The sequence below is a fragment of the Otolemur garnettii genome, unplaced genomic scaffold (genome assembly GCF_000181295.1).
Source record: "Otolemur garnettii isolate 467f Iridium unplaced genomic scaffold, OtoGar3 scaffold00003, whole genome shotgun sequence".
NCBI classification, from domain to species: domain Eukaryota; kingdom Metazoa; phylum Chordata; class Mammalia; order Primates; family Galagidae; genus Otolemur; species Otolemur garnettii.
In genome coordinates this window covers 37,955,607-37,965,443 of record NW_003852398.1, presented here as the reverse complement: position 1 = coordinate 37,965,443, position 9,837 = coordinate 37,955,607, and the positions used below count along the sequence as shown (strand labels likewise).

The window sequence follows — 9,837 nt, the reverse complement described above, 5'->3', positions numbered from 1 at the left end:
CCCAGGGGGATAGCTTGAGGCTCCGTCTCAAAAAAAAAAAAGAAAAGAAAAGAAAAATGAGACCTGAAAAAGAAATATAAAATAAGAGCTCAAATTTCCTATTATTACTTTCAACACATCTAAAATTACTCCATCAAATTCCTTTAAAAATTTCCAAACACTTCCATTTCCATACTTACCTTATCATAGAAGGATACAATCCATCTGCAGACTGACACCAATCCTGGATCATACTTTTGGGCACTGCCCTAAAGAGGCCTGGGGACTCTTTAGCCCCTGGCACTCCTTTTATGGGGGAATCTCTGTTCCTCGTCCAATCTAACTCAGGTCTAGGGTACTGGGAAGGAATCTGGATCACAGGGTAATGAATCAGAACTATCACTTCCAATCTGTGCTTTCTTTTTTTCTTTCTTTCTTTTTGAAACAGAGTCTCACTTTGTTGCCCTGGGTAGAGTGTGTTGGCATCATAGATGACAACAACCTCAAACCCTTGGGCTCAAGCAATCCTTATGTCTCAGGCTCCCCAGTAGTGAGACTACAGGCATCCACCACAATGCCCAGCTATTTTTAGAGACTGGGTCTCACTCTTACTCAAGCTGGTCTTGAACACCTGAGCTCAAGCCATACACCCACCTCAGCTTCCAAGAGTGCTAGGATTACAGGCGTGAGCTCTCAGTCCTGGCCTCCTGTCTGTGCTTTCCTCTAAACTTCTCCAGCCTTTCCTTCCCCAGTCCTAGGAAAGAGGGCTACCAACCAAGAAAGACTTCCACCTTCTCCACAGTAGTCCCCACCACTACCTAATAGTGCCATGCCTTGAGTCCCTAGCAGGGGCACAAGTTCTTTCATTCATTCATTTGTTCTTTTTTTTTTTTCTTCCCTTGGTGGCATCATGACTCACAGCAACCTTAAACTCTTCAGCTTAAGAAATCCTCTTGCCTCAGCCTCCTGAGTACCTGAGACTACAGGCATGCACCACCATGCCCAGCTAGTTATTTTCTATTATTACCAGAGACAGAGTCTCACTCTTGCTAAGGCTGGTCTTGAACTTCTCAACTCAAACAAGCCACCCACCTCAGTCTCCCAGACTGTTAGGATTACAGGTGTGAGCCACCGTAGCACTAAGAATACAAAGTGAATCTAAAAGACTCCTGCCTAAGGAGCTGAAGTCCTAGTAACAAAATGGCATAAAGACAGATATCAGTCTTTTCAAACATAGGCGAGGGTGGCCCAGAGGTTGATTCTGAAGTATGTAAGAACTTAACAAACTAGAGATCTAACCTTTAAATACAGAAGAATAGCCCTACTAGGAATGCAGGACATTTACCAGAACTTACTTTGCTAGAATATGGTGGAAGGGACTGTTGCAGAGACAACTCTGAAGCATTTCTGCTCCATCATCCCACAATTCCATCCCCTTACAACCAGCAAGGGAGCAGGGAGGGATGGTGCACTCACTTGTTTGGGTAAAAGAGTGGGAGCGGTCCCCACAAGGAGATCCTCTATGATTATTAACACCTCCGGGAGGAAGGCAGGGCAAAGAATGGGGTCTTATTGACAAATAGGGACACTTAGCTCCAGGAATAAGTGACTTGCCTTCAGGCTTAGCTCCAGGAATAAGTGACTTGCCTTCAGGCTTAAGGACCTACCCTACTCCAGCCTACCTAATTCTGAGAAATGGGCCCTCAATCAGGACAAGACAATGGACTTATAAAGGAAATAAACCTTCAGGGTAGGAAGAAAGCTTTAGGCTCTCTCAGTCTGGGAGTGAAGAAGAGCTGGCCAGCCTGGGCAGGGCGGGGCTTTCCTTGAAGGTTTGGGCTGATCCCTCCTCCCAGATCCCCCATTGGGTCAGTGACTCCTGCAGCCTTGCCTGTGAGGAACAAATGAGAAGGGCTGTTGGTTTTTCCCCCTTGGCCATTCAGAATTTCCTCACATAAATGCAGAGAAAGACCCTGCCCTCTCCTCACTTCTCTGGACTTGGCCCTGAGCTGGAACTGGTCCCCTGGGGGTGGGAGGGCCATGGGGGACCTGCTTATCCTCTGGGTGGCTGTGGGCATAAGCTGTGCCACATTCAGTTCCTCTGCCTGGTAAGTCCCTACCTCCACTCACCCTCCACACCAAGGAAGCCCTGGTTTTCTCATCCCCCATTCATCTCTGCTTCACTTTTTGTCTTTCTGGTAGGTCAGTGAACAATTTCCTGATAACAGGTCCCAAGGTAGGATGGCCTCCTGTTTTTAACCTCTGGGATTCCAAGGGGACTCTAATGGAAAAGAAAAGAGGGGAGGGGAGACAGTGCCAGACCCCCTCATCCAGAAGTATCCATGATTGTTTCTGAGTGAGGAGCCAGACCATTTGAGTCCTTCCTGCTCCCCAGACCCCAGATGTCAGGTAGAAGCTCATCGCCCTCTTCCCCTTGCCAGGCTTATCTGACCTACACTACTAGTGTGGCCTTGGGTGCCCAGAGTGGCATCGAGGAATGTAAGTTCCAGTTTGCTTGGGAACGCTGGAACTGCCCTGAAAATGCTCTCCAGCTCTCTACGCACAACAGGCTTAGAAGTGGTAAGTTTGTGTGGGACAACACCTGTAGGAGAGGGTAAATGTGCTTGCAGTATATGTGTATGTGTGATGTATGTGTGTGCAGTGAAATGAAAATGTTCCCATGATCTGCTGACCTACCATTTCCTTACTGTATGACCTTGAGTGAATTACTTCCCCACTCTCAACCCCAGATTTGGGTCAGGGTCCATCTCTGTTTAGCTCACCAGAAATATTCTATGGGTTGAATGAGGTGAATATGAAGTGTCTCTATATAAATGTAAGAAATTACTCTATTTTTAAAAATGCATGCCTGTATTTGTGTGTACGCTGATTTGCATGAAATAAAAATAAGGAAAGGGCTGTGTTTGCAGTCCCTGAGGGGCCAACTATCATAATACAACCAAAAAGCTGAGAGGACACATTGAACTGTGCCTCAGGTGTGTGTATGTGTGTGTGCACACAGACGTCCCCATGCATAGACATTCACCCATGCAGCCATTTGTAACTGTGTGCAGTAGTTTGCATAAAAGTCATTTTTGAAGAAGCAATGGAGTGTTGCCTGAGAAGAGAATAAAGAAAAGGGGGACAGAAAGAAATATCTTCCCATGGGATATACAGATAGAACGGTAAGTATAAGGAAATGAAATATGGCAATGTTTGTAAAGAGTTTAGTAACCTAAGAACTCGTAAAGTAGCAGCCACGATCATTATCATTATTTCATAGCTTGGCTTCATGGTCAGAAAGAAGAAAAATGTCCTTTTCTCTTTCCTTTTTTTTGAGACAGAGTCTCATTATGTTGCCCTTGGTAGAGTGCGGGTGGCATCATAGCTCAAAATCTTGGGCTTAAGCAATTCTCTTGCCTCAGCCTCCCAAGTACCTGGGACTACAGGTGCCCACCATAACACCCAGCTATTTTGTTGTTGTTATTGTTACAGTTGTCATTTTTGTTCAGCAGGCCCGGGCCAGCCTGCCTTGGTGTATGTGGCTAGCGTCCTACTCACTGAGCTATGGGTGCTGAGCCTCCTTTTTTCTTTTCTAAGCCACCCTCATGGCCCTGAATCTCACAGCGTAAGGGCCAGCAGCAGTAGCCAATGGACAAAGGTCTCAGCTGGACTCCTGGAGAGTAGGGTCCTAATCCCAGCACTGCAAATGGAGAGTGGTCTCCGTCTCATTCCTACCTGGAAAGATATGCATTGTTCTTTCAAGTAGCAGAGCATCCTCTTAAACGCAAAGGAGGTGGAAGATGGGGAGAGAAAGCATTGTTGTTCCAAAGACTCTATATTTGGTCATGGGGCTCAGGTTTCCATTCAGTCCCCTCTTCCTCTCCAAAGCTACCAGAGAGACTTCCTTCATTCATGCTATCAGCTCTGCTGGAGTCATGTACACCATCACCAAGAACTGTAGCATGGGCGACTTTGAAAACTGTGGCTGTGATGAATCAAAAAATGGAAAAACAGGTAGGTTGGGCTTTCTGATCAGGGTGGGAAGATGTGAGGGGATGCAGAGCTAAGTGCAAACTGAAGTCTTCCAGGGAAAGTCTGAGGGACACAGTTCCCTCAAACCCCTAGACTCCAATAGCTCCTTCTACTGTGGGATGTCCTGGACCAAGACTCTCCTAAGAGTTTAGCCTGGGTCCGTGAGTTCAGGGATTAGCAAGTAACTCTAAAACTAACAAGGTGATTAGGAATGGGAAGGCTAAAGAGAGTTTAAAGCTAGCTTTGGTATTTCAGATTTGGAATGGCTCCTCCATAATCCAGAGCTACTCAATGATCTATGGTGCCAGCTACTTGGGAGGCTGAGGCAAGAGAATTGCTTAAGCCCCAGAGTTTGAGGTTGCTGTGAGCTCTGATGTCATGGCACTGTACCGAGGGCAACAAAGTGAGACTCTGTCTCAAAAAACAAAAAAAATGATCTGCAGACCACCTATGAGACATACAGATTTACTACTAATGAGAGAGGAGGAAGCCCTAACTAGACTATTGTAGAGGCCAGGCACAGTGGCTCACATCTGTAATTCTAGCACTTTGGTGGCAGGGGTGGTGGTGATGAGGATTGCTTGAGTCCAGGAATTCAAGACAGCCTGAGCAACATAGTGAGATCCCCTTTTTTTGGCCAGGTCTGGGTTTGAACCCACCACATATAAGGCTAGTGTCCTACCCTTTTGAGTCACAGGCACCACCCAGATCTCCATTTAAAAAAAAAAAAAAGTGGAAAAGTTAAGCTGGGCATGGTGGCTGATGCCTGTAATCCCAGCACTCTGGGAGGCAGAGGCAGGTGGTTTGCTTGACCTCAGGAGTTCGAGACCAGTCTGAACAAGAGTAAGACCCTGTCTCTATTAAAAATAGAAAGAAAGAAAGAAATATACTAGCCAAGCATTGTGGTGGGTGCCTGTAGTCCCAGCTACTCAGGAGACTAAGGCAAGAGGATTGTTTGAGCCCAAGAGTTTGAGGTTGCTGCGAGCTATGATGATGGAAGCTATGGCACTCTCTCAGGGTGACAGAGTGAGATTCTATCTCTAAATAAATAAATAAGGGCAGCGCCTGTGGCTCATTGGGTAGGGCACCAGCCCCATACACCGAGGGTGGCAGGTTTGAACCTGGCCCCAGCCAAACTGCAACAACAACAGAAAAATAGCCAGGCATTGTGGCGGGCGCCTGTAGTCCCAGCTACTCAGGAAGCTGAGGCAAGAGAATCACCTAAGCCCAGGAGTTGGAGGTTACTGTGAGCTGTGACACCACAGCACTCTACCAAGGGTGATAAAGTGAGACTCGTCTCTAAAAAAATAAATCAAATAAATAAGTAAATAATAATAAAATGGAAAAATTAGATAGGCCTGGTACACATGCCTATAGTCCCAGCTACTGAGAAGGTTGAGATAGGATTATTTGAGCCCAAAAGATTTATGTTATAATGAGCTGTGATAGCACCACTGCATTACTGTAGCCCAGGTAACTGAGCAAAACTTTGTCTCAAAAAAAACAAAAGAAAACAAAAAGACTATTGTAGAGTAATGGTGCAGAATTCCAGTATGTTTGAGCTGTAATGAACCTTTCAGATCATCGAGGCCAACTCTAGTGTGCCTGCTTTTACTGTGGGTGTAGAAGTTTAACTACCTAGAGATGGGAAGTATTGGGCAGTTGGCTTTGAGAGCAGAACTGCCCTCCTACCCCAAGCACCTTCCCTGACTCACCTTCAGCAATAGTTTTATACCCTTAATACCCTAGGACTCTTGGGGATGGTTTAGGTGTGTCAGCCAAAGTCTGTTCTACTGGGGCGTAGCAGGGAGCTATATGTAGAACTTATTCTTTCCTTATGTATAGGAGGCCATGGCTGGATCTGGGGAGGCTGCAGCGACAATGTGGAATTTGGGGAAAGGATCTCTAAACTCTTTGTGGACAGTTTGGAGAAGGGGAAGGATGCCAGAGCCCTGATGAATCTTCACAACAACAGGGCCGGCAGGCTGGTGGGTATAGGAGTTGGTCAGTATTGGCAACAGTGTCACATTTGCACAGGCCTTCACAACTTACCAAAAGCTATCTATCTCATACCTACATTTTATCCTCACACCACCCAGCAGGACTGAGACAGCTGTCCCCATTCTCTGAATAACAAAGCCAGTGAAGTCAGAGCCAAGTGGTTTATCCAAGGCAATACAACTAATGTCAGAAGAAGGCAACAACATTCAGATCTTCTAGCCTCATCCTCTTATCTCTAAATCTTATGCTGTGCCCTTCCTCAGGCTTTCTGAGAAAACAGAACAATACAGACCCAAGGCCATGGTTCCATGACTTAAATTTTTAATTACTTCGACTGTATATCCTAGGAAATTTACAGGGGTTTATTGTGTATGCTTATGTCCCTAAGTCTGTCTGATAGGAACTGGGACTGATCTGGGCTTCTCTGAAATATCTATTCTCCTCTAAGATTTCTGGTAGAGTGGCAATCTCTGGAGTATTCTGAACTCAAATCTGAAAGCAAGTTGGATGTAGAGCCAAAACCATAGAAGTTTCCCTGTGAATCTGTACTTAGATGCCCTGGTTGCTCAAGGCAAGGGGAAGGGGCTTTTTAGGCAAATATAACCCTGGGTAATTAATTGCCTTGAGGCTATGAAGGTTCAAGGAGCTTCCTCCCCTTTGAGGAGGGGCCAAAGGACAAATTCAAATCCCCACCAATACTCTAATTTCCAGCTTCAAGATAATAATATTGGCATTGATCATGTTTTCCCTTATAATTTAGAAGGCACTTCATTGATCATTATTTTATTCAATTCTTATTCTAATTGGGCAGATAGAGAAACAAGCTCCACAGAAACAAATGATGCAGTCAGGCCTAGAGCCTAGGTTGCTGGACTCTAGTAACCTTCTCAACACTTGCTCTCTACCAGAATGACACAGGGAAACTTAAAATCACCAGTACTAGGCCCTTTATCCCCTAAACATTCTCATTGAGCAGATCTGAGGTAGGGTCCAGGAATAAATATTCTTCATAAGCTTCCTCAAAAAAATTGTGCTGCTCCTCCAAAGTCAAGAAAACACTATTCTAAAATATTCTATTTGATTGCTAGCCATCCTTTCTTTCGTTTTCTCTGTGAAGGCAGTGAGAGCCACCATGAAAAGGACCTGCAAATGTCACGGCATCTCGGGGAGTTGCAGCATCCAGACATGCTGGTTGCAGCTGGCTGACTTCCGGGAGATGGGAGACTACCTGAAGGCCAAGTATGACCAGGCACTAAAAATTGAGATGGATAAGCGGCAGCTAAGGGCTGGGAACAGTGCTGAGGGTGGCTGGGCACCCACTGAGGCCTTTCTTCCTAGCGTAGAGGCTGAGCTGATCTTTTTAGAAGAATCACCAGATTACTGTACCCACAATTCCAGCCTGGGCATCTATGGCACAGAGGGTCGTGAGTGTCTGCAGAACACCCACAACACATCTAGACAGGAGCAACATAGCTGTGGGCGCTTATGCACTGAGTGTGGGCTACAGGTGGAAGAGAAGAGAACTGAGGCCATAAGCAGCTGTAACTGCAAATTCCAGTGGTGCTGTACAGTCAAGTGTGACCAGTGTAGGCATGTGGTGAACAAGTACTACTGCACACGCTCCCCTGGTGACACTCTGGGTAAGGGAAGTGCCTGATAACACCCTACACAAACTCAGTTGGTCAGCTGCAAGTGAGTGGAGGGGGACACAGCTTCTCTTTTGGAGAGAGTGGACTGGAAAACAATTGGGAAATCACAGTGTTGGTCTGTAATCCTCATGACATCTGCTATATGTACGAAAATAAAGGCTGAAGATTGTATATCAGTCTTTTTTTTTGTATATATATATATATATATTTTTTTTTTTTTTTTTGAGACAGAGACTCAAGCTGTCCCCCTGGGTAGAGTGCTGTGACATCACAGCTCACAGCAACCTCCAACTCCTGGGCTCAAGCGAGTCTCCTGCCTCAGCCTCCCAAGTAGCTGGGACCACAGGCGCCCACCACAACACCCGGCTATTTTTTGGTTGTAGCCATCATTGTTGTTTGCCGGGCCGGGGCTGGATTCGAACCTGCCACCTTAGGTGTATGTGGTTGGCGCCTTAGCCACTTGAGCCACAGGCGCCGAGCTATACATCATATTCTTGACAGAGCTGAAATTGGAACCTGGGCCTCCTACTTGGGCAGACCCATTTCACCTTTTCTGCAAGTTAGTTTCCAGTTATTGCCTATACTTAAGCAGCTTGCTAAAGGGGGAGAGTTTGTTTGGGGGTTCATATCTAGAAGGACCTTCAAAGTGTTTGTTCCTTTAAGTTTCAATCATGTCCAAACCAGCTGCACCACTGAGAATCAGAGAGAATAGAAGCACGAAAATGAAAGCGTTCTGTTCAGATTCCTGAAGGAGCAACCTTTCCTTATGCTGGCTAGTTCAAAAAATACCAACTACAAATCTATGCAAATAAATGTGGCAGAGACCACATATCTGCCTTCTGGGAGGTTTTTAGAGGGTTAGATGTTAGGTTTTCACCTGAGTATGCACTTTTGAAAAGTCCTTGTCACCCAAGTCTGCAGAAACCAGGATCCAACATAACCTAAGGACATTTCCAGCTCATATACCACTTCTGGAGCCATGCAAAGGGAAAGGTCGCAGAAAATGAATAGGTGGGCTGGGCACCCATAGCTCGGTGGGCAGGGTGCCAGCCACATACACAGAGGCTGGCGGTTTGGAACCTGGCACAGGCCAGCTAAAGAACAATGACAACTACAATGAAAAAATAGCCAGGAATTATGGCAGGCGCCTGCAGTCCCAGGTACTTGGGAGGCTGAGGCAAGAGAATCGCTTAAGCCCAAGAGTTTGAGGTTGCTGCGAGCTATGAAGCTACAGCACTCTACCAAAGGTGACATAGTGAGACTCTGTCTCAAAAAAAAAAAAAGAAAAGAAAATGAACAGGCGACTAAGACTTACCTAGAAAGGCTCACGAGAGTCATTTCCCCCCAGAGAGCTATAAACCAATTCTGTTATTTTCTTTTTTGAGACAGAGTCTCACTTTGTTGCCCTCAGTAGAGTGCCTTCACATCATAGCTCACAGCAACCTCTAACTCTTAGGCTCAAGCAATCCACTTGCCTCAGTTTTTCTATTTTTAGTAGAGACAAGGGTCTTGCTCTTGCTCAGGCTGGTCTCGAACCTATGAGCTCAGGCAATCCACCTGCCTCAGCCTCCCAGAGTGCTAGGATTACAGGTATGAGCCACTGCATCCAGACTTTGTTTTTTTATTTTCTTAGATGGGAAATAAACTTCATTTTGCAAGAAATGCTTTTTATGATATCTGCAGCTGGGACCTTTTATTATTCCCTTTGTAAACCTTAGAATCAGAGAGGATATAAGAAACCCTGTTTCCCTATCCCAATAATCCACCAAGCTGATGGGGAAACTAGAAATATTCAACCCTCTTGGTTTTAATCTTTGTCAGATAATAAAATTAAGTTCTAGACACTGACCAATAGGAAAACAATATAGACTCCCAGATTTAGAAGGTGTTATTTCAATGCAACCTATGCAAATTGAGGGATAAGGAGGCTCTTTGAACTTGGAGGTGTGTTCAAAGTGTGCTTGCTCTCTTAACTTGGACCACCTGGGGTGTGTGTACTTCAAGACCTGGGCGTCAGGGCAAGAGAATAGGAGAGTTGTGGATTCTACTTTCCTCCATTTGCACTTCTACATTTTCCAATGGTAATCGTTGGAGGAGGGGTAGTTTCCTACAAAGAGAGACAAGGGGCTCAGCCTCTGTCTCCTAACTTTGAATATCTCAGCCTTGGGACTCT

General features: G+C 45.6%; 1 protein-coding gene across 1 annotated transcript; it reads left to right on the top strand.

Annotated features, from left to right (window-relative positions):
* The first annotated feature begins 2,019 nt into the window (after positions 1-2,019).
* WNT8A (Wnt family member 8A) lies at positions 2,020-7,672 on the top strand. The gene is made up of 6 exons (XM_012808048.1): positions 2,020-2,087; positions 2,182-2,215; positions 2,421-2,559; positions 3,871-3,996; positions 5,860-6,002; positions 7,133-7,672. Exons 1-6 carry the CDS (start codon positions 2,020-2,022, stop codon positions 7,670-7,672), a joined length of 1,050 nt encoding a protein of 349 aa, XP_012663502.1.
* The last annotated feature ends 2,165 nt before the right edge of the window (positions 7,673-9,837 follow it).

Bases quoted from the DNA above. Each gene is read 5' to 3' on its own strand.
- WNT8A (XM_012808048.1), top strand. From the start codon at position 2,020: ATGGGGGACCTGCTTATCCTCTGGGTGGCTGTGGGCATAAGCTGTGCC. The intron at 2,216-2,420 runs GTAGGATGGCCT...TCCCCTTGCCAG, and splicing joins TCCTGATAACAGGTCCCAAG to GCTTATCTGACCTACACTAC. The intron at 3,997-5,859 runs GTAGGTTGGGCT...CCTTATGTATAG, and splicing joins ATCAAAAAATGGAAAAACAG to GAGGCCATGGCTGGATCTGG.